Source organism: Psammomys obesus, unplaced genomic scaffold (assembly GCF_907164565.1).
Source record: "Psammomys obesus unplaced genomic scaffold, mPsaObe1.curated_primary_1811, whole genome shotgun sequence".
NCBI classification, from domain to species: Eukaryota; Metazoa; Chordata; class Mammalia; order Rodentia; family Muridae; genus Psammomys; species Psammomys obesus.
This window is the reverse complement of record NW_026585698.1, coordinates 4203080-4227822: the sequence shown is the minus strand read 5'-3', so window position 1 is coordinate 4227822 and position 24743 is coordinate 4203080. Positions and strand designations below refer to the sequence as shown.

The window sequence follows — 24743 nt, the reverse complement described above, 5'->3', positions numbered from 1 at the left end:
ATTGATATTTCACTTAAAACAAACCACTAACATGTGAGGACAATGTAAATTTCTGAACTGAAACAGGGAAACCTTGTGTTCTAATGTGAAGAAAACACTTAGAACAGTGGTTTTCAACCTGTTGGTTACAACCCCTTTGGGGGTCTAATGACCCTTTCACAGTGGTCACCTAAGACTGTTGGGGAGAAAAACATATATTTACATTAACTTTTAACTGTGGAAAAATTACAGGTATGCTGTTGGTATAATGTTCTTTTGGAATGTATACACTTTACCCTTGTTCATTCAAATGCTGATTTCTCTCCCCCAACTCTCTGGCTTCAATCTGGATATTTATTCTAAGCATCACCAGTCTCAACTTTGGGTAAACATGCCAAAATGAAGCAACTAGCCACAGTGTTGAACAAGGGAAAGGAAGCAGGAAGGGAGGGAGGAGCCAAAGGACAGGAAGGTGGGAGGAAGAGGAGGAGAGAAGGGAAGCAGAGGCTGAGAGACAGAGACAGGAGGAGAGATCTTGGAACAACGTAGAGAGATGGACTGGCCCTAATATATCACTAAAAGCAAGTATAATGTGGGAAATCTAAGCGTGAGGAAACTCTGAGGGCTTGGAAGTTTAGGATGGAGCAACTATTGCCCAACATTGTGTTCTAGGTTAACTAAATAAATCCCAGTGTCTGTGTGGTGATTTGGGTATACAGCTGTTTAGGATTAACAGCAGCTTTTATCAGAAGATAGATCAATAGTGAATATTAATCGACACATACAACAGTATGCAGTAGCAACAAAATAATTTTATGGTTCGGAGTCACTACAATAGGAGGTAGTGTATTAAATGGTCACAGCATTAGGTAGGACAAGAACCACTGACTTTAAAGGTCATAAATTCTGAAAACCTGCTCATGAGCCACAAATTCTGATTAAAAGACAATGACAGCATGTTCTAAGAACTGCTGGTGGTGACTGAGACAAGAAAGCCTAGGCTTTGTTATTCACAAAAATACTTAGGACAAATTTTCTAAAGAATAGCGTGTCTCAGGAATAAAGACAATTCACAGGACATCCCCATTAAGTGAAGCCCTGAGAACCAGCTAAAAGAAAATGAACAAAGAGAAAAACAGGCCACCTTAGTATTCTCTTGCTAAAATGTGAGCTCCTAAGGATTCACAATACAAAACATGACATTTCCAATTATGTAATTTGATAATTATTTAAATAATAAGTCCATGCTGCAACCCAGGGGTGAGCAAAGATGAAAATTTCCTGCCAGTCAATGATGGAAGACAGAAGAGTTGAAAGTATTTTTTATAGACAATGTCTTCATGGGAGAGAGAAAGCACACAGTCTTCAGCTTTGGTTAAGATCAAACTGATCTAATTACGTTTTCCATTTAATTTATTGCAGCAAATTCCCTTTTGTGAGGCATGCTTTTTGATACATTTCAAGGAAAGCTGCTTGGAGAAAAGTTTAAATTAGACTTATTTTTGCAAAGAAGAAAATAGAAGCATATTTCAAGGATACACCCAAAGCTTGTCTGAAAAGACCAAAATGATTAATTGGGAACCATAAATTATGCTTTTATTTAATAATAAGATCTGCTCTTTACAGAATGGCCCAGAAGTATTCTGTGCATCTTGTATTTGGAATGTCAGACCTAATTCAAATGGGGTAGTTTAACTAACGTCATTTTACAGCTAAGTAGAGGAAAAGGCTTGAGGTGTTGTTTGCTCTTCTGATTATGAAAATGCCTCAGTGTTGGTTAGCTGTTTGGTACTGCCATTAATAACCACAGATGTATTAACAGGAATGTATTTCAGTGTCTGAGCAATTTTGCTTCACTCTTTCTGATGTAGGGTGACTGCCAGCAGGTCGGAACACTGTAGGAATTTACTCCCACTTCTCCCCATATTTCTGGCAGCTGGACTCACTGCTTTTGGAGTGTAACACTGCAGACTTGGCACCTCACATGGACATTATGGTCACAGAGCCTTGCCCGACACATTATAAAACTGAGGCCCAAGCAAGATGCAGCATTCCTGGATGACTTCATCTATTTCACCCTAAAATAAATTTTCACCTATATTTAAAATGCTGTTTTTGGAAGGTGGAATATAGAACCCATTAACTTAGCAGATCCTACTTTTCACCAACTCGATGGCAGAGAATTTCACCAGATAGTATATTGGGCCCATAGAAAAGCTTTCCCCTCCTTGCTGTAACTGCCTTTTTCTGATGTGCCCACCAATGTATTCTAACCTTGCCTTGATTTATGAATATCTTTGTACTATAAAACTTCATAAAAGTGCTTCTACTTTGGATCATGGAATTTGAGGCCAGACGAAATCTGTGTTCCAAGGTCATGGTTACTCAAAAGGCCTCCAGAATAAATTCTTATTCCCTTAAAAATTGGAAAGAGGTAACAAGCACTTGATTTGAAACAATAAAAACCACTTCAATCTACTGTAGGAAAGAGATATTAAATGACTATTACACAATCAACTTCCAAAGCAAGTACACATAATTCCATATGACAGAAGGAAAAACTAATATGCTCTCAATTCTTTTTTTTATAATGTCTTATTTTTATATTAATTACACTTAATTCACTTTTATCTCACCTGTAGCCACCTCTCTTATTCCCTCCCAATCCCACCTTTCCTCCCTCTCTCTTCTACTATGGCCCTCCCCAAGTCCACTGACAGGTGAGGTCCTCCTCCCCTTCCCTCTGACCCTAGCCTATCAGGTCTCATCAGGACTGGCTACATTGTCTTCCCCTGTGGCCTGGTAAGGCTGCTCTCCCTTCAGGGGGAGGTGATCAAAGGGCCATCTACTGAGTTCATGTCAGAGATAGTCCTTGTTTCCCTTACTAGGGAACCCACTTGTTTGTTTGGAGACGGGGTCTCAAAATGCAGGTTGGTCTTAAATATTTTATAATAAACTGCTTCAGGATCCATGTCTGTGTGCTGGGATTGCAAGAACGTAGCACCATAACTATGTGCTTTATTTGCTAAATTACAAACTTTGAGGACTGGGTGTGAAAATGCCATTTTAATATCAAGAGGTATAGGTGTGTAATTACTATCCTCAGAACATTTCAATATTTTAGAAATACTTAAAGGGATAATAAGAAAATCTATGTATTTTCCTTAAATAAACTCAAGAAAGAGCATCAAGATGTAAAATGAAAGCAAGTGTTTCATAGTCGTTTTATTTTGTCTTGTTTTAAATATCATCCATCATGGCTAGAGAGATGGCTCAGAAGTTAAGAGCACTGGCTACTGTTGCAGAGGAGCTGGGTTCAAGTCTCAGTACCATACTGTAGACCCTACTCTGTGTAATGTCAGTTCCAGGGAATCTGATGCCCTTTTTGGCCTCAGAGGTTACATATGCATAAAATGCATGAACAGAACATGCAAGCACATAAGATAAAATGAAAAATAATTAAATGTTGTCCACTCCTTCCTTTCACAAACAATATAAAAATTTTTCATAGTTAACATGCCCTATGCATCTCTTAAGGAATGATGATTTAAATCTGGAGTCTAAATACTGTAAGAATCCTAAGCTCAAAATTACTCTAATGTCAAGAGGAAATATATGAGAAGCTTTACAAATTCACAGGAGTTTCAAATTCACAAAAGGGAGGTCACAGGAAGGAGTGCTACCATAATGATTTATAAAAATTGTTAACTGTCATCCCTGTTTATGAATCTATGTGAATTCTGACATTTCAGTGGGTCTTTTGGATAAATGTTAACAATAGTATTTGAAAGAAAAATATCATTATACTGAGTGGTTCAAAGCATTCTCTGCCCAATTTTATAAAATAGTAACTTGAGTACTTCAACCAAAACAGTCCTGTATTATATACTTCTTCAACAACGAGAGAAGAATATTGGCAAGAATAGCGGGCTATTTTCCATAGAATTGCAAGTTAAAGGTAGCCAGCATGTCTCTGCACACATAGGAAAACCCTGCTATGGTTAAATAACACAAAACCCAGGGGTACCAATAATATAGCCAAATGAAAGCCTGCAGACTACTGAATGCTTAACCCCATGCTGGCCTAATTATAGCTCCAAACATCTCTAAGATTAATAAACACTCACAAGTGGCTAAGGCCTGGATTAATGCATGTATTTAAAAAGACCTTTTTCTCAATGAATATATTTCTTTCACTGGGATAAGTCTCAAATCACTTAACAACAGGACACCAAACACGTATTAGATGGTAGAGTGATGTGCTGTTTCGGAACCAAGTGCCACAGATTGAGACCCCTCATTTTCCTATGTATGGATATCCCTATGATCTGTAGATTCTGACACAAGGTACCATGTGGCTGTCGTTGTGAACAGACTCACCAGTGCTTGTCAGGAAGCGGACATTTTTCATCACGCCTTCGGTGTAAGCACCTGGTTCATAACTATCCATTTCACCAGTGACGATGTGAGCTACTCTTGCAGCCCGTCCTCTGATGGCACCTGCAGCTCGGTCCAAGTTGTCAGCATCCTGATCCCTCAAGGCTATAATGCACTTGTTGACATCTTCCAGGATGTGGCTTTCTGTAAAGAAACAGACCAAGTTACCTATACGCCTGTGTTCTGATCACACAAATGTAGCATATTGCAACAACGTTAATATTCTACTTCAGTCACACTGTGTACGGAGGGTTCTGAGAATTAATTATGAAGTGAAGTTGCAGGAATTTTTAAATTTTATGTCTTTACTTATTAATAGTAACATCTATAAAATATAAAACTTATTATTGAACACAAAGGCTCAGGATCTGGGGAAATGGCTCATTTGGTAAAGTCATGCTGTGCAAGCAGGAGATCTGAGTATGGATCCCCAAGACCCACTCACTCCATGGACACTACAGCGATAAATGTAGAGCCACAGCACTGTGGTTGGCGACAGAGACAGGGAGAATCCAGGGGAAGTCTGGGAAGCCAGTCTAAAACAAACAAACAACAACAAGAAAAGTGAGCTTCCAGCTCTGACAGAGAATCCATCGCAAAAAGTAAGGTGGGCAGTGATAAAAGAAGGCATCCAACATCACCTTCTGGGCTTGTCCATAGATGAATCTTCACACACACGCACACCCAGACACACCCAAAGAGAGACAGAGACAGACAGAGGAGGAGGGAAAAGGAAAAGGAGGGGGAGGGAAGGAAGGAGGTAGAGGGAGATTTTGCATGGCTTGGGAAAACACACCTCTACTCCCAGCACTTGGTAGGCTGAGCCAAGTACTATGGGAGTTCAAACCCAGCTATCCTTACACAGGGAATTAAAGGCTGCATAGTAAAACTATCTTAAATCATCAATGGGGGTAAAAGACCAAAAACTGTACTGATTATGTGCTATTTTAGGTGCTAGTCCCAGGAGAGTATGTTTCATATCTGAGGGGCAAGTACAAACTGAAGGTATTTTTTACAGTAAGGTAAAATACATAAGTATAAGATGTTCACTTCTGAACAAAAGCAATATTATATAAGAGCACAAATTTGAAATGACCATCTTTGATAAGCATATAGAAGAATAAAACTTTCACTTAGCTAGCAGATAATAAAATAGGAAAAGTATAATATTTTAAAAAATATTATGCATATGTGTGTGTGTGGGGGGGTGGATAGATGTATGTGCATTTAGCCAGGGAAGGGCATTGATCCTCTGGAGTTGCAGCCTGATGTGGCTGCTGGGCACTCGGAGAGTAAAGCAAGCATTCTTAATTGTTGTGCCATCTCAATTCTCCAAACTAAAATCTTTATGTTGTAAAGCAACAATCTCTCAATTCTGTGAACACAAACACTTAGACACACACAAACACACGCATGCATTCACACATGGATGCACAGGTGGCTTTGCACACACACATTAATTTTGTGCAAACAAATCCCAGGGAACTTTGCCTACTCTGCAATAGATCTGCAGACCTCCTCCTCTTTCATTCTTGGCAGGGTTAGAGTGTCAAGGTCAGGGGAGTTACCACAATCTAACACAACTTTCTATATAAAATGATTAACATTCTCAAATAAAAATAAGGTGACAATCCGAGAAAACGTGTGTCATATCAACAAACATAAATGATGCTCTCTTTGCTTTTTGTGTTGTTTTTGTTGTTTGTGGTGTTCTTAGATTTTTGTTTCTGAAATGTTTTTCTCATTCTATAGCGCTGGGTAGCCCTGATTTTTCTCTCAGCTTTCCAAGTGCTAGAATAAAAGCCATTCATCAGGATGCACACAACAATTTTTTAAGAAATTAAAAGAATTTCAGAACAACTAGTGATTTGGCTTCAGGCCCTATTACATGAATCCTCACACAAGATAATTAAAGTCTCTATTATTTATCAACACACATAAAGATATCTATAACAAAAGAATCTCAGTATCCCATAATATCTTAGTATTATGTAATATCTTAGTATCTCCTCTCTCTTGCTTGTTGTGGATGTGTCTGTACACATGTGTTGACTGTCTGTGCCAATGTAGGTTAATCACATGATGTAAGCTTATCACAGTCATATTTTTCTATTAATATGTACTTAAACAATGAAAGAAGATTATGGGCAAGAACAGAATGCTATCCCCCATAGAACTGCAAGTTGAAGGTAGCCAGCGTATCTCTGGATTCATAGGACAAACCTGCTAAGTTTAAATAATAAGAAGAAAACTATTACAGAATTTTGTCTGTGAACCCTACCATTCTGTTGCAGGCTTTATGTGCCTCACTAACATGTATCTGTATTGTTTTCTTTGACTTTCTCTGTGAGCATCTTAAAATACCGATGTAAGTACCCTGCCCATTCTTGTGCTTAGTATGTTTACCTTGTACTATTTTAAATTATCTCTTTTATTTTTAAGTTTATAATATAATTGTATCCTCCTCCAGCCATTTTTTTCCCCAAATCCTCCAATACAACCCTCCTTGCTCTCTTCCAAAGTTATGGAATCTCTTTTTATTAACTGCTGTTGTATGCATACCTATGTATATTCCTAAATATAACCATATATATCTATATTCCTAAATAGAACCTTCTCTGTCTATATAATACTTCTTGTGTATGTGTCTTTAGAGATGACCATTTGGTATGGATTAAACAATTGATGTGCTCTTCCTTGGGGAGGACTATTTCTCCCTGTCTCAGCATTCCTTAGACACCTGTAATTCCTTGTATAGGGTTGAGGTGTTACGGCTCTTCCTCCATACACGTTGGCATGTCTGTTGTCCTTCTCCAGCTCATGTTTGGGCGGTCTTGCTATTAAGAAGTCATGGGTGTAGTTTCTGACATTACTAGGAGAAACAGACTCACAGCAAACTCTCTGATCATCTGGCTCTTCCAAACTTTATGCCTCCTCTTCTGCAATATTTCCTGAGGGCTATATGCAGGAGTTATATTGCAAATGTGTCCGTTGGAACTCGTATCCAAAACTGCAAGTTGATTGGTTGTGGTTTCTCTAAGTTTCATTGATGAGAAGTGAGGATTACACTTATCTGAGGCTATATGGACAAATTCTGAGAATGTAGTTAGGGATTCTGCAGGCTTAGTAAAGTGGTAGGTTTATGGGTTTTTTTTGTTTTTTTTTCCAAGATGCATGACTTCACTAGTTCCGGATAGTTGTCAAGGCTCCCACTCCTAAGTATGATGTCTCTCTAATTGTCTAGGTCTTTGAACATTTGGACATTTGGAGTCAGTTTTTTTTTTTTTTTGAGCATGTTGATAGATACATCTTTAGTTTCATTCATTTACTTGTAGACATCCAGTTTAGTCAGCACTATTTGCTTTTTCTCACCTTCAGCTTCTTTTGTCATTTTGTCATTTATCACCAGATAGCTGCAGCTCTGCACACCAATGGTTTAGTCTCTGACTTTGTGCCTCGGGTCTATGTGTCTCTTTCAGTTTCCAGTACAATATTGTTTTTGTTACTATGGCTCTGTAATATATCGCAAAATGGGAAGTGGTAATTCCTCCAACAAGCTTCTGTTTACTCAGGATTGTTGGATTTCTGGTTTTGTTGTTGTTGTTGTTTTGTGTGTGGGTGTGATTCAATTCAAATTTTAAGACAGGTTATTCTATTTCTGGTAAAAAAAAAAAAAGGGATGAGGATTTTGATTGGGCTTACATTGAGTCTATAAATAGATGTTGGCCATTTTCACACTATTAATTCTACAAATCCATGAATATTCAGTATATTTCCATTTTCTAGGGTCTTTATCTTTTTTCTTCAGAGGTAAAAGTTTTCATCTGTATAGGTCTCTTATTCCATTTTCCCAGGTTTGTTCCTAGATATGTAACCTTGTTTGATATCAGCCTGTCGTATATTATTTTTTGCTTCTTTTATTTTTATCTGGTTTCAGTATTAGTGTGTGACTGAATTTTAAAACTAAGAGGTATTGATTGTAGATCTTTAAAAATCTGGTAAAATATGATTATGAATCCGTATGATCCTGATATTTTATAGCTGGAAGGATTGTTCTTACTATTTAAATCTTCACATTTGTTACTGGTGTGTTTAGGTCATGACTTCTTAGTTTAATTTTACTAGTTTGGATGCAACTAAAAATTCATACTTTTTTAAATCATTAATTTATTTATTCACCTTATATCCTTTTTTATTTATTCTTTATTAATTACACTATTCACTTTGTATCCCCCCTGTGGTTCCCTCCCTCTTCCCATCCCAATCCCTCCCTTCCTCCACCCTCTGCATGCATGCTCCTCCCCAAGCCCACTGATAGGGGAGGTCTTCTTTTCCTTCCTTCTGATCCTAGTCAATTAGGTCTCCTCAGGAGTGGCTGCATTGTCTTCTTCTGTGGCCTGGTAATGTTGCTTCCCCCTCAAGGGGAGGTAATTAAAGAACAGGCCAATCAGTTCATGTCAGAGACAGTCCCTGTTCCTATTACAATGGAACCCACTTGGATACTGAACTGCCCTGGGCTACATCTGTGCAGGGGTTAAGTTATCTCCATATACAGTCCTTGGTTGGAGTATCAGTCTCAGGAAAGACCCCTGTGCTCAGATTTTTTTGGTTCTGTTGCTCTCCTTGTGGAGTTCCTGTCTTTTCCAGGAAAAGACTGTTTCCCACTTCTTTCCTAAGATTCTCTGCACTCTGCCCAAAGGTTGACCATAAGTCTCAGCATCTACATTGATAGTCTGCTTTTTAGGTTTATCAATTCACTGGAGTATGGTTTTTAAAGTATTCCCTTAGAATATTCAGAATTCATTTGTGTTGGTTGAAATACTTCCCTAATCATTTCTAATTCTGCTAATTTGGGGTACTATCCTTTGGTTAGTTGGTCCAAGGATCTGTCAATGTTACTTATCTTCTCAAAGAATCAGCTGTTAGATTCCTCGATTATTTGTACTGTTACATTTTTCTCCATTTCATTGATTTCTTTTGATATTTATCTTTTCTTGCTCTTAACTGGCCTTGGACTTGGTTTTTCAATTTTTTTTTAGTTACATCATTTTTTCATTATGATTGTTATTATTATTTATTACAATTTATTCACTTATTATTCAGGCTGTGGTACCCTCCTTCATCTCCTCCCAGGCCAACACACATTTCCTCTTCCCCCACCTATGTGGCCTCCCATAGTCCACTGATAGGGGAGGTCCTAGTCTCCTATTATCTGACTCTTGCTTATCAGGTCTCATCAGGACTCTCTGGATCCTCTTTCTCTGTGGCTTAGTAAGGCCACCATGGCAAGAGGAGTTGAACAAAGAGGAAACAACGAAGATCATGCCAATGACTGTCTCTGTTCCCCTGAATAGGAAACTTCTATGGTGACTGTGCTGCACATGGGTTATGTGTGAGCAGGGGGGTCTAGGTCCTCTCCATGCATAGTCCTTGGTTGATTCATCCGTCTGTTCAAGGACCACCGGGCCCAGATTTTTTGGCTTTGTTGGGCTCCCCGTGGAGCTCCTATCTCGTCCAGCTCTTTCTATCTCCTCCTTCTTCCATAAGATTACCAACACTCTGCCTAAAATTTGGCTATGTGTCTCAGCATCCGCTTCAATACCCTGCTGGGTAGACTCTTTCAGAGGCCCTCTGTGGAAGGCTTACAACTTCCTGACATAACACCAACAGAACAGGCTCTAAGATCAACAATTAATAAATGGGACCAAATGAAACTGAAAGGTTTCTGTAAAGCAAAGGACACTGTCAACAACAACAACAAAAAAAAATGGCAGCCTACAGACTGGAAAAAGAGCTTCAACAACCCTATATCTAACAGAGGGTTAATGTCCAGAATAATAAAGAAATGAATAACTTAAAACATCAACACACCAAGTAATCCAATTAAAAAAATGGGGTACAGAGCTAAACAGGGAATTCTCACTAGGGGAATATCAAATGGCATAGAAACACTTAAAGAAATGTTCAAAGTCCTTAGTTATCCAGGAAATGCAAATCAAAATGAACCTGAGAGTCCACCTCACACACATCAGAATGGCTAACATAAAAAATTAATTGACAACACATGCTGGAAAGGTTGTGGAGAAAGGGAAACTCTCCATTGCTGGTGGGAATATAAACTCGTACACCCACTTTGGAAATCAATCTGGCGCTATCTCAGAAAATTAGAAATAGTGCTACCTCAAGATCCAGCTATACCACTCCAAATGATATGCAACCATATAACAAGGACATTTGTTCAAGCAAATGTTCATAGCACCTTTATTCATAATAGCCAGAATCTGGAAACAGCCTAGATGTCCCTCAATGAAGGAAGAGATACAGAAATTGTGGTACATTTACACAATGGAATAGTACTCAGCAATTAAAAACAAGGAAATCATGAAATTTCCAGGCAAATGCATGTAACAACAAATGATCATCCTGAGTGAGATAACTCAGAAGCAGGAGACATGGTATATACTCACTTATAAGTGGATATTAGCCATATAAGACAAACATATTAAAATCTATACTCCTAAAGAGGCTAAACAACAAGAAGGACCTGAGGGATGATGCTCAATCCTCATTCGTAAGGGCAAACAGGATAGACATTGGAAGTAGGAGAAGAGAGGGAACAGGAGTTACATCATTTATCTCTGATTCTTTTTTCAATTTATTTTTATTATTTATTTGTTTATTACAATTTATTCTCCTTGTATCCCAGCTGTAGCCCCCTCCCAATTTTTCCCTTCCTCCCTCTTCTCCTTCTGCCCAGTCCACTGATAAGGGAGATTCTTCTCCCCTTCCATCTGACAATAGTCTATTAGGTCTCATCAGGACTGGCTGCATTATCTTCCTCTGTGGCTTCTTAAGGCTGCTCCCCCATCAGGGGGAGGTGATTAAAGAGCCAGCTACTGAGTTCATTTCAAAGACATCAAATGTTCCCCTTACTAGGGTACCCACTTGGGGACTGAGCTGCCATGGGCAACATCTGTGCAGGGGTTCTAGGTTATCTCCATGCATGGTCCTTGGTTGGAGTATCATTCTCAGAAAAGACCCTTAGGCCCAGATATTTTAGTTCTGTTTGCTCTCCTTGTAGAGCTCTTGTCCTCTCTAGGTCTTCCTATCTCTCCATTCTTTCATAAGATTTTCTTAACTCTGACCAAAGTTTGGCTGAGTTTCAGGATCTGCTGCGGTAGGCTCCTGTCTTGTTCCCTGTTTGCTCCTTCTTCCAATGTTTATCCCGCTTGCCTTTCTGAATGAGGATTAAGCATCTTTCCCAGGGTCTCCTTTCTTGCTTAACTTCATTAGTAGTACAGATCTTAGTGGGTGTGTATGTCTAATATCCACTTATGATTCTTCATTGTGAATATTAAAAGCTATAAATTTTCATCATTGGTCTGCTTTCAATGTGTTTAAGAGGTTTTGCTCTGTCTTGTTTTATTTTCATTCAGTTTCAGGATTTTTTTTCTGTTTTGATTTTGTGCTTGATCAAATCATTGTTCAGTAATGAGCTGTTTAGTTTCCACCGGCTTATGTGTTTACTGGAGATTTGCTTGGTGTCAATTTTAAGTTGAATTGCATTGTAATCATAGAGGATACAAGAAATAATTTCAATCTATTTTTAAATTGTTAAAGATATGTTTTATATCCCAGAATGTGGTTTGTTTTAAAAAATAAAACCTCCATGTGCTGCATACTCACTGGTGTTTGGGTGAAACATTCTGCAAATGTCTGACAAGTCCATTTGATATATGGTATCAATCAATAATGATGTTTTGTTTTGTTTTGTTTTGTTTTTGCCCACGTGACCTGTCTATTGGAGAAAGTAGAGTTTGAAATCATCTATTATTAATAATTCGATGTTATTTTATGTCTTTAGAAAGATATAATTAAATACAGTAATATATTGTTTATTAAGTTAGACACCCCAAATTATGGTGCATATGTTTAGAATAGTAATGGTTAACTGTTCTGTTGCTTAGAATGAAATGCCCTTCATATCAATTCTAGTAAGTTTCAGTTTAAAGTCAGTTTTGCCAAATGTTAGGATAGTATCAACTGATTTCTTTCTTGTCCCATTTTCCTTTTATGCTAAGGTGATGTCTGTTTGTAATGCTGAGAAGTCTTTCTTAAGGGTAACAATTGGGTACATTTTGTTCCTTTAGCCATTCAGTCAGCCTGTATGTTTTGATTGGAAAATTTACATGAAAAACATCAAATACTGAAAACATTAAACTATTAAATCTACCGAATCTTTAAATTAATCTATATCATTCACTTATGAATATATCATAACAAACAATAAACACAGAGATGATTCCATTTCAATAGGAAATACACAAAAACATTACTGTCATATCTCCCATGCAATGAAATAAAGGTTTAAGTGAAGAAGGTGGAAAAATAAGTTTTTAAAAGTCCTCAAATGTTCATCTTACTGACACATTAAAAATATCATTTTCAGGGCTATTCATAAGTTATCTAAAAGCACAACACATATGCACACAAGAAGCATTTCATTACTATTTAGGATTTGTTCTCAAATTTAGATTGCATTGATGGTTTTTCTTACTCCTAAAGTATATAAATGTATAAGAAAAACAATGCTCACTGAAGAAGATTAATTATCTAATAAACTCTGTAATTTCTGTATAATTAAGATGAAATAATGCTCACCACAAATTAATTTTTTGCTAGTGATTTTGGCATAGAGCAAATAGAGAAATCTTAAGCAGGAACAATGATTTGGATGGTTATCTCTTCTACAGAAAATGTATGTTCTAGCCCTTGTATTATTTAAATTGGGAGATAAAATGAAATCAAACTATTCTTGGTTTGGCCTTACAGAGGGTTTCATGACTATTCTTTGTACTTTAATAATAATGGCATGGTGTTAGTATATTGAAGAATTATAAATGAATATAAATTTATATATAAAATAAGTCTCATATCATATGCAACATTAAAATATAATAATGAAATAAAAGGCAAGAAGCATATAATCAGAAAAATCTGAGCTGCTGAGAGACCAAAAGATAAATTAGCAGCTATTATTAAGACCTAAAGTAGGTACTGTAAAGAAGTTTAGTAATGCCCTGAGGGGAAGAGCCACCTCACTGCATTCTTTCCCCACCCATTAGAGATACAGTTGCTAGGAAGCTGGCCCATCCCCCTAGGGAGGGACACCTGGTCATTAATGGTCTGGGAATCTTCCTATAGCCAATCGATTCAAAATGTAGCATTTTGACCAATAGATGCTTGCCAGGCAGGAATCACCCCTGTCTTGGGCATGCTGGGATGGACCAGAATCTTTAAATCACCCAACTAATCTGGGCACCGGGCGCTCTGCTCCCCCCGCTTCAGCGGTGGGGCTGTGTGGGCCCAAGCTGCAGCTTGTACTTTACAATAAAAAGACCCTCATGTATTTACAGCAGAGTCTGTTTATTCCTGGTCTTTTGGGGTTCATGATCTGGGCAGAACACTGCTATTCCAAAGATGTTGAATATGACTAAATGACTTTCAGAATTTCATGTAAATATAGCATAAGATATAAATTTTTTAACCATCCCATTACTTCAACACCTTTCCATAATTTTAGAGCTTCACAAAATGGTAGCAATATTATTTGTATAAAATTCAAAATATATAGCTATAGAAAAAGAAAATAAAAATGTGTAATTTTCATATACATTCAATATCTAAATATGAGCTGATTTCTTAACAAACTCTCATTATATTATCAAGAAAATTTTAAAAAATTAAAAAGCCTTCCTGACTAACAAAGTTTTCTGCCTAGCTATATGGCCAATAAACATTTAAATCAAGTACACTGTATCAAACTCTCAGTCATCTATTTTTAAATATCTTTATGATGTAATGGTTCTCATTATGAATTGCGAAATTACTTAGAATTTGTCTCTTTAGTTTGTTTTTTTTTTTTCTCGACTAAAAATGTGTCTGGTCTCAGGGGTTAAGTAATTTTAAAATTCTATTGAAAAGAGAGACGGCATATTGCTTTAGAGCAAGGCTATTCAGAATATTGTGCTTTGAGGAGCTGACCGGGACCCAGTGCAGCCACTTGTGACAAGGGGTGGAACATTCTGATGTGAGCACCAACGCATTAAGAGTAGGAAATTACTGAATTACTGGCAGTTTCCATTGATTAGTTACAGCCATCCTGAGAGGGTGGTTTCTGTCTTGCTAGAAAAGAACCAGACATAAAGATAAAGGGGACTGATATGTCACAGAGAAGAATGTCACCCCCTGTCAGCTCCTCAGGCTAACTCTACCTTCCATTACTGAAGTAAGTAAGCACAATGAGATTTAAAAAGGCATTCACAGAGATGTACATATTATTTTTTCTTACTTATTTAGTTTTATCTAACAAAAGCCAGAACTTAAAGGTCAATTCCACTGCTTCAAGGGATGTAGAAAAAACTAGAAAAATAAGTTAGTTTGTCATTATTTGGCCTCCAAAATACAATCTTATAAATCAACAGTCCACATAACAGATTGAAACTGTAAGCATATTTTATTTGCAAATATCAATCTGCATTCAAAGATAAGCAGGTTTTTTTTTTTTTTTTAATGGCTCATTCTGGACTTCAACTGTATTAATGACAAAGCTTAGAGGGAAAACAACTTGAGCTGTAGACCATCAACTGAGAAAGAATTTATCATCAAGAGTGCCTCTTCCTCATACATGAGTCTGTGACAATAATAATAATAATTCTGAAAAGGAAAGAACAAGAAATAAATGGATACGGATGATTTTTGGGTTCTGTTTTCCAAAAGAAAATAAAATGACATTACAAAATTGTGGTTAAGGTGAGCTCAACTTACATGGTTTATTGAGTTGAGAGAGTGAGGCTGAGTTTAATTATAAGTAAATGATTTCATCTTTATATAACTGGATCTACATCTGTTCATTTAAAACTTATTGCAAAGACAGATAAATAGTCCAGAAATAATAGACAAAACACAGCAATTTTTTCTCCTTTTTACATAATAGTCATAAGTTTCAAAAGCAAATGAATGAAGCTATAAGATAATTGTTATTTGTTTCTCTTTAATGATGGCCAAAATTTCTGTTTACCAAAAATGTAATCTCAGTGTTTAATGGCTCTCAAAGACACAGGCAAGAACTAATTTAAGAACCATGAGTTCTTTATATATTCTGGGTATTAGCCTTCTGTCAGATATAGGGATGGTGAAGATCCTTTCCCAGTCTGTAGGCTGTTGATTTTTCTGATGACAGTGTCCTTTGCTTTCAGAAGATTTTCAGTTTTATAAGGTCCCATTTATTGATTGTTGATCTTAGAGCCTGTGCTGTTGGTGTTCTGTTAAGGAAGTTGTCTCTTGTGCCAATGAAGTCAATGTTCTTCCTCACTTTTTCTTCTAACAGATTTAGTGTGTCTGGTATTATGTTGAGGTCTTTGATCCACTTGGGCTTTAATTTTGTAGAGGGTGATAGATATGGGTTTATTTGCATTTTTCTACATGTAGACATCCAGTTAGACTAGCACCATTTGTAAGGAACAGGGCAGGAGCCTTCCACAGAGGACCGCTGAAAGACTTTACCCACCAGAGTATCGAAGAAGATACTGCGACTCATAGCCAAATTTTGGGCAGAGTGCAGGAAACCTTACAGAAGAATACGGAGATAGAAAGACCTGGAGGGGACAGGAGCTCCACAAGAACAGCAACAGAACCAAAAATTCTGGGCCAAAGGGTCTTTTATGAGACTGATATTCCAACCAAGGGCCATGCATGGAGATGACCTAGAACCACTACACAGATGTAGCCCATGGCAACTCAGTGTCCAAGTGGGTAAGGGGAATAAGGGCTGTATCTGACATGAACTCAGTGGCTGGCTCTTTGATCACCTCTCCCTAGGGGGAGGGGAGGTGCAGCCTTGCCAGGCCACAGAGGAAGACAGTGCATGCAGACAGCCTTGATGAGACCTAAATAAGGTAGGGTCAGAGGGTCAGATAGAAGGGGAGGAGGTGCTCCCCTATCAGGGGACTAGGGAAAGAAAATAGGGAAAAGGAGGGTGGGGCTGGGAGGAGACTAGGGAGGGAGCTGCAGCAGGCATGCAAAATGAATAAATTGTAATAAATAAATAAATATTTTATCTTTTTGAAAAAAAAAAAAAAGAGCACATACAGGTCTTCTACTTTCTGGTTTCCTTCTTGTGGCTGTGATAAAACAAGTTTACCAAAAGCAATTTAGGGGTAGAAAGGGTATATTTTGCTTATATTTCCAAGCACAGTCCATCACTGAAGGAACTCGGGGCAGGAACTAAAGCAGGAGCAGGAGCAGAAACCATGGCTAAACACAGCTTGCTAGCTCTCTCACTGACACAGATTTAACTAGCTTTCTTACAGACTAGGACCACCTGCCTGGGCAACGGTGCCACTCACAGTGGTATGGGTCCTTCTACATCAATTAACAATCAGGTCACTCCTCCACAGACCTGCCCACAGGTCAATACGGCCTAAACAGTTCCCCTAGGCTTTACTCTCATATGACCTAGGCTGTGCCAAGTTTACAATTAAAGCTGACTGTAAAAAGGTGTAAGATGTGTCATTTTAATTTCTATATCCATTATTTCCATTGTTTACTCCCCATGTCTAAAATTTTAAAGATACAGAGATGACATAAAAGGTTTCCATTCCATTCCAGGCTTTATTCCATTCTATTCCATTCATATTCCAGTATGTTCACAGGGATAAAGTATTTACATGATTATTTTTCATAATGAACTCAGTCTTCCCTGAAGCAACTTCTGAAGTCGTATGTTACCACAGTCACATACAATTTTTATTTGTGTTTATGTCTTTCTCAAATAGTCAACATTTTAGAAGCTAGATGGGCAACTTTAGGAATAAACTCTACTCCCATTTGGTTAAAAAGTATTGCCCCTTAAACAAATGTAAACCACATAAATTATCTAAGAACTTTTAGAGAAACTTTTAGGAAACTAGTCAAACTGTGGTATGAATTACCATTAGACTAATTGAATAATTTTGATAGTTATAATAATTTTTGAGTAGTTTGAACAGTTATAATAATTTTTCTGCTGAGGTATCTCTTTCCTGCCCATTTATCTATTTATGAATATGTGAAAGGATATGTATGTGTATATTTTGTATGTGTGTGTCCTGCCTGTATGTGTGTGTATATGTATATGTTTGCATATCTCTGTGTGTATGGGTGCATGAATATGTGTGTGTATGCGTGTGTATTTGTCTTTTGCATGTGGGTGCATATGTGTATATGTGTGTTCATGTGTATGTGTCTATGTATGTGTGTGTATGCATGTTTGTTGTGTGTGTGTTATGTTCATTGTAAGATGATCAGACTGGGTGCTAGGAACCAAGCTCTCATTCTTTGCAAAAGTGGATGCTCCTACCAACTGAGCAATCTCTCTGGTTTTTCTTGCCATTCGGTTTAAAGAAAACATAATCTTTCTGGCTTTTAGAAATGAGTTTTTGACATTTTTCCATTTAAGATTCCTTGTATGTGGTAGGGAGGTACCCGAGTAGTGGCATTACAGACAGATATGTATTTTAGCAGCTCCAGGTTGATGATGGATGTTTTCCATCTGGCTCTATTCCCTGCACTCTGCCCAAAGTTTGGTTATGAGTCTCAGCATCTGCTTTGATACCCTGCTGGACACAGTCTTTCAGAGGCCCTTTGTGGTATGTGTCTGTCCTGTTCCCTGTTTTCTCCATCTTCCAAGGTCTATCCTGTTTGCCTTTCTGAATGAGGATTGAATATCTTACCCAGAGCCCTCCTTCTTGCTTTGCTTCTGTAGGTGTACAGATTTTAGTATGATTATCCTATATTATATGTCTAATAGCCACTTATAAGTGAGCATATATCATGTGTGTCTTTCAGCTTCTGGGATACCTCACTCAGGATGATATTTTCTAGGTCCCACTGTTTGCCTGCAAATTTCATGATTTTCTTGTTTTTAATTGCTTTGTAGTATTCCATTGTGTAAATGTACAATTTCTGTATCTATTCCTCAGTTGACTGACATCTGGGTTGTTTCTAGATTCTGGATATTACAAATAAAGCTGCCAGGAACATGGTTGAGCAAATGTCCCTGTTGTGTACTCGAGCATCTTTTGGATATATGCTTAGGAAAGGTATAGCTGGATCTTGAGGTAGCACTATTCCTAATTGTTAGAGAAAGTGCCAGACTGATTTCCAAAGCAGTTGTACAAGTTTACATTCCCACCAGCAATGGAGGAGAGTTCCCCTTTCTCCACATCCTCTCCAGCATGTATTGTCACTTGAGTTTTTGATCTTAGCCATTCTGATGGGTGTAAGAACAAAATGACAGCCTACAGACTGAGAAAGGATCTTCACCAACTCTATCTCTGACAGAGGGATATTATCCAGAATATATAAAGAACTCAAGAAGTTAAAAAGCAACAAATCAAATAATCTAATTTTAAAAATGGGGTACAGAGCTAAATAGAGAATTCTCTATAGAGGAATGTCGAATGGCAGAGAAACACTTAAAGAAATGTTCAATGTGCTTAGTCATCAGGGAAATGCAAATCAAAACAATCCCTTAGTTGTCTTATTGCTCTAGCTAGGACCTACAATACTATGTTGAAGAGATACAGAGAGAGTGGTCAGCTTTACCTTGTCCCTGATTTCAGTGGGATTGATTTAAATTTCTCTCCATTTAGTTTGATGTTGGCTATAGGCTTGATTTATATTGTCTTTACTATGTTTAGGTATGTGCCCTGTATCCCTGATCTCTCCAAAACTTTGAACATGAACGGCTGTTGGATTTTGTCAAAAGCTTTTTCGGCACCTAAGGAGATGATCAAGTGTTTTTTGTTTTTTTGTGTGTGGGTTTTTTTTTTTTTTTAAGTTTGTTCATGTGGTGGCTTACACTGATGGATTTCCATATACTGAACTACCCTTGCATGCCTGGAATGAAGTATTCTTGGTCATGGCAATGATATCTTTGATGTATTCTTGGATTTGGTTTGCAAGTGTTTTATAGAGTATTTTTATGTCAATGTTCATAAGAGAGATTGGTTTGAGATTTTCTTTCTTTGTGTGGTTTAGGTATCAAGGTGACTGTGGCTTCATAGGATAAGTTGGTAATGTGGCTTCTTTTTCTATTTTTGGAATAGTTTGAAGAGAATTGGAATTAGCTCTTCTTTGAAGGTTTGCTGGAATTCTGTGCTGAAACCTATCTGGCCTTGGGCTTCTTTCTTTGGATAGGAGACTTTTGATGACTGCTTCTATTTCCTTAGAGGATATAGGACTATTTAACTTATTTATCTGATACTGATTCAAATTTGGTAAGTGGAATTTATCAAGATAATTGACCGTTTCATTTAGATTTTCAAATTTTGTTGCATATAGGCTTTTGAAGTAGGACCTAATGATTCTTGGATTTCCTCAGTGTCTGTTGCTAAGTCCCCATGATCATTTCTGATTTTATTGATTTGGATAGTGTCTCTCTGCATTTTAGTTAGTTTGGCTAAGGGTTTGTCTATAGTGTTGATTTTTTTCAAAACACCAGCTCTTGGTTTTCTTGATTCTTTGAATTGTTAAATTAGTTTCTAATTTATTGATTTCTGCTCTAAGTTGATTATTTCCTGCCATCTACTACTCGTGGCTGTGTCTGCCTCATTTTTTTTTCTAGTGCTTTCAGGTGTGCCTTTAAGTTGCTTGGATGAAATGTCTCAAATTTCTTTACGAAGGCACTTAGTGCTATGAACTTTCCTCTTGTTGCTGTTTTCGTTGTGTCTCATAAGTTTGGGTAAGTTGTGTCTTCCTAGAAAGGACACCAAGAGCTCAACTCTAAGATCGACAATCAATAAATGGGACCTCATGAAACTGAAAAGCTTCTGTAAAGCAAAGGATACAGTCAACAAAACAAAATGATAGCCTATAGCCTGGAAAAAGATTTTCACCTACCCTACATCTGACAGAGAGCTAATATCCAGAATACATAAAGACCTCAAGAAATTAAACATCTACAAACTAAATAATCCAATTTAAAAGTGAGTACAGAGGTAAACAGAGAATTCTCAACAGAGGAATATCAAATGGTGGAGAAACACTTAAATATATGCTCAACATCCTTAGTCATCAAGGAAATGCAAATCAAAATGACCCTGACATTTCACCTTACACCCATCAAAATGGCTGAGATCAAAATCTCAAGTGACAACACATGCTGGAAAGAATGTGGAGAAAGAGGAACCCTTCTCCATTGCTGGTGGGAATGTAACCTTGTACAATCACTTTGGAAATCAATCTGGTACTATACCACTCCTGGGCATATATCCAATAGATGCTCAACCATACAACAAGGACATTTGCTCAACTATGTTCATAGCAACTTTATTTGTAATATCTGGAATCTGGAAACAACTCAGATGTCACTCAACAGAGAAATGGATACAAATGTTGTGGTACATTTACACAGTGGAATATTACTCAGCTATTGAAAATAAGAAAATCACGTATTTGCAGTCAAATGGAAAGAACTAAAAAAGATCTTGACAGAAGTAACCCAGAAGCAGAAAGACATGCATGGTATATACTCACTTATAAGTGGATATTGTCCATATAATATAGGATAAACTACTACTAAAATCTAAAGAAACTGAACAAGGAGGAACCTCAGGAAGAGGCTTAATTCTCATTCATAAGAGAAAAAAGTATAGACAGCAGAAGCGCTAGAAGTGAGGAAACAGGATGGGAGCCTACTACAGATGTCCTGTAAAAGACTCCACCCAGAGGGGTTCGAAGCAGATGCAGAGACTCACAGCCAAACTTTGGACAGAGAGCAGGGAGTCTTATTTGAAGAGGGATATAGAAGGACCCAGAGGAGACAGGGGCACCACAAGACGACCAACAAAGCCAAAAACAAAAACAAATAAAAGAGCTGTGCCCATGGCAAAAGGGCACTGTAGAGATTGATGCACCAAAGACCACGCATAGAGAAGACCTAGAGCCCCTGCTCAGATATAGTCCGTAGACAGCTCGGGTTTCCATGGGGATCCCTGGGAAGGGAGAAAGAGACAGTCTCTGACATGAACTCGGTTGCCTGCTCCTTGAGGTGTTGTAACCAGCCACAGAAGAAGAGGATCCAGGCTATCCTGATGGAACCCGATAGGTTAGGGTCACACAATAGAGGGGAGGACTTTCCTTATCAGTGGACTATGGTAGGGGGGTAGGGGAAGAAGAAGGAGGGATATAAGGTGGAGCCCGGATGAGATGAGGGAGGAGCTTCAACGGAGATACAAAGTAAATAAATTGTAAATAATAATAATAATGAAAGCAAAAAGAGCAACAAATGAACATACTTGAAAAAAAAAAAACACTCCTACTTCTGAGATTCTTTGGATTTAAAAACAAGAGGCTGGGCCCCTGCAAGTGACGGCTACTCTTACCTTGACAATATAAACAGGGAGAAATGTCAAACAGACCTCAGGCTGTCTAATTCTGTGCTGGTGATGTCTTGCTAATCGTCTCATTGCTTTCTCACCCATAGACTCAAACCCTATTAGCATCTAATAACAAAACACTGGGTGCACAAACAAACAAACAGTCGCTGGGAGGATTTTACCAGATTGAACATCAGGAATGCCAGCAGGAACAGACAGTAGTGAGCAGTGTTCTGGTATTCTAGTGTATTTAAAAAAAAAAAAAAATTAAAACAGACCGAAGCCATTCAGTACTTGTGACTGAATGAGGATATTGAATGCTTCAGTCCTTGGATACTTTGATAGGAAAATTACATTCATTTGTGTGCTATTCTTTTGTTCAGAGTAACAGAACAATCTAGAAGTTGTTCTATTAACACTTTTTGTGCATATGTACGCAAATTTGGGAATTATAATTATAACTATGATTTTGAATGGCATCCTAGAAGTTTGTGGCATAGAACAAACCCTAGAACATGGCAGAGCCCTGAAAATGTGCTGATAAACTTAGTGAGAACTGTGAGTTGACCCAGAAGCAAAAAGACACTCACGGTATATACTCACTCATATAAACATACAATATGGAATAAACCCACTAAAAGCTGTACATCTAAACAAACTAAGCAAAAGAGAGGACCCTAACTAAAATGTTCAATCCCCATCCTGAAAGGCAAAGAGGATGGACATCAGAAGAAAACGAAAATAGGAAACAACCTCGGAACCCGCTACAGAGGGCCTCTGAAAGCCAGAAGAAAACAGGAAACCACCTTGAAACCTGCCACAGAGGGCCTCTGAAAGCTTCTGCAGTATAGACTGTCAAAGCAGATGCTGAGCCTGATGGCCAACTGATGGGCAGAGTGAATGGAATTTTATGTAAGAAGTGGGAAATAGTAAGAGCTGGAGGGAACGGGAACTCCACAAGCAGAGCAACAGAACAAGATAATTTGAACACAGGGAACTTCCCAGAGACTCCTACTCCAACCAAGGACTATTTGTGGAGATGACCTGGAACCCCTGCACAGGTGTAGCCCATGGCAGTTCAGTGTCCAAGTGGGTTACATAGTAATGGGAAGAGGGACTGCCTCTGACATAATCTGATTGGCCTGCTCTTTGATCACTTCCCCCTGGGGGGGGGGGGAGCAGCCTTACCAGGCCACAGTAGAGGACAATGCAGCCACTTTTGATGAGAACTGATAGACTAAGATCAGAAAGAAGGAGAGGAGGACCTCCCCTATCAGTGGACTTGGGGAGTGGCATGCATGCAGAAAGGGGAGGGAGGGTGGGATTGGCAGGGGAGGAGGGAGGGGCTTATGGGGGGATACAAAATGAATAAAGTGTAATTAATAAAAAATAAATAAAAGATTTAAAAAAAAATTAGTGAGAACTGACGTTCCTAGTCCCTGGTATTATTTTTATTTTCTCCAGGAATAGTAAATTTAATGGTCAATTCTATTGTACCTTCTAAAACAGCTTCTCTGCACACGAGAAAAACAGGCTAGCCTTTATAGATGGCAAGATTAGTATGGGGTATAGACTTTAGAGACTCTCACTTCCTTAGACACAGAATTTATCCTACAGTAGAGTACAGCATCCCCTTGTTGAAATGTATGGATCTCCTATGTTTTGCTCTCAGATATCAAACCAATCCTCTCCAAGGGACACTTCTTGTATGTATTATTTCTAAGTGTTACAAGGAAATTAAAATCAAAATTGTGATATATATATATACCTACATACATGCTTATAGATATAGATCATATACACATAGACGTACATATATACATATCTTATACATATATAATGTGCATACACATACATACATATACACACATATATTATATATTGTGAGACACAGTTTCCATCCCCAAATTAATGTTAATCACTAAATATCCTTTATCACCTGGGTAGCATTGTATTGAATAATATATAACTATAACTAATAACTATAACATATACTAAAAGAGCAGATTCTACCTAATAAAACCAAGGTTAATATGCTTAACATGCATAGATGCAGTGTTTCCAATGAATTCAACATGGCTTATCACAAGGCAGACAAACAGAGTCTGAGGCAGATCGTTTGCCCTTCCATAAAACTTTCTTTGACATAAAGCTCCTGTATACCCTCTAGTGGGCCCAACATATGGCTTCACCTCACTAGGCCAACCACTACCAGCATCAGTGTTTTTTTTTTTTTCTCCGAAGAGTGAATAGTGCTAATATTCTATATTTTATATCCTGTTAATTGTTTTTCTGTTTTAAAGCTTGCAGTATGCCTGAGGTCACGCTGTGCTGTACAGCAAGCCGGCTTGCCATAAAGCTCCTGCCTGAGCTCCTGCCTTAGCTTCCAATGGTGGACGGTGACTTGGAAGGGAAAGCTGAGTATATCCCATATTCCCTATGCTGCTTTTCAGTTTTATCCCAGAAAGAAAGATGAAACTAAACAAGTATTAAAGGCATTCTCTTTTGTACATTTTGTGTGTATATGTGTGTGTGTTTTAGTCTATCTGGGTCCCCAAACTTGAGATGGCACCACTCACATTCCGGGGGGGGGGGGGGTTCTTGATCTTGATTTGTCCACTCCAGAAATTCATTCATAAGGGTGTCACACAGGTCACCTAGGTGTGTCTTGGTCTAAGCAGACTGAGAAATCACTGGTGACTATATCTGATATCTCCAATTCACAGAATACTACAAAAATTTAAAAACCTACCAAGTAACTAACTTTAATTTTAAGATATTAAATAATTTCAACTGAAAGTATACCTACTAAAAAAACTACTGTTTGGATGCAACATAAATATTTGTTTATTATTATTATCATTGTTATTATTCTTTCGAAGTTCTGAGACAGACCCACAGTTCGTA

At 37.9% G+C, this 24743-nt stretch overlaps 1 protein-coding gene across 1 annotated transcript in view; it reads right to left on the bottom strand.

The window, feature by feature from the left end:
- Ctnna3 (catenin alpha 3) overlaps positions 1–24743 on the bottom strand; it is a 1637506-nt gene that overhangs the window by 405410 nt on the left and 1207353 nt on the right. Inside the window, exon 11 of the mRNA XM_055598913.1 lies at positions 4360–4560. Within this exon, the coding sequence (XP_055454888.1) occupies positions 4360–4560 (201 nt within the window). The remainder of the gene's footprint in view (positions 1–4359; positions 4561–24743) is intronic.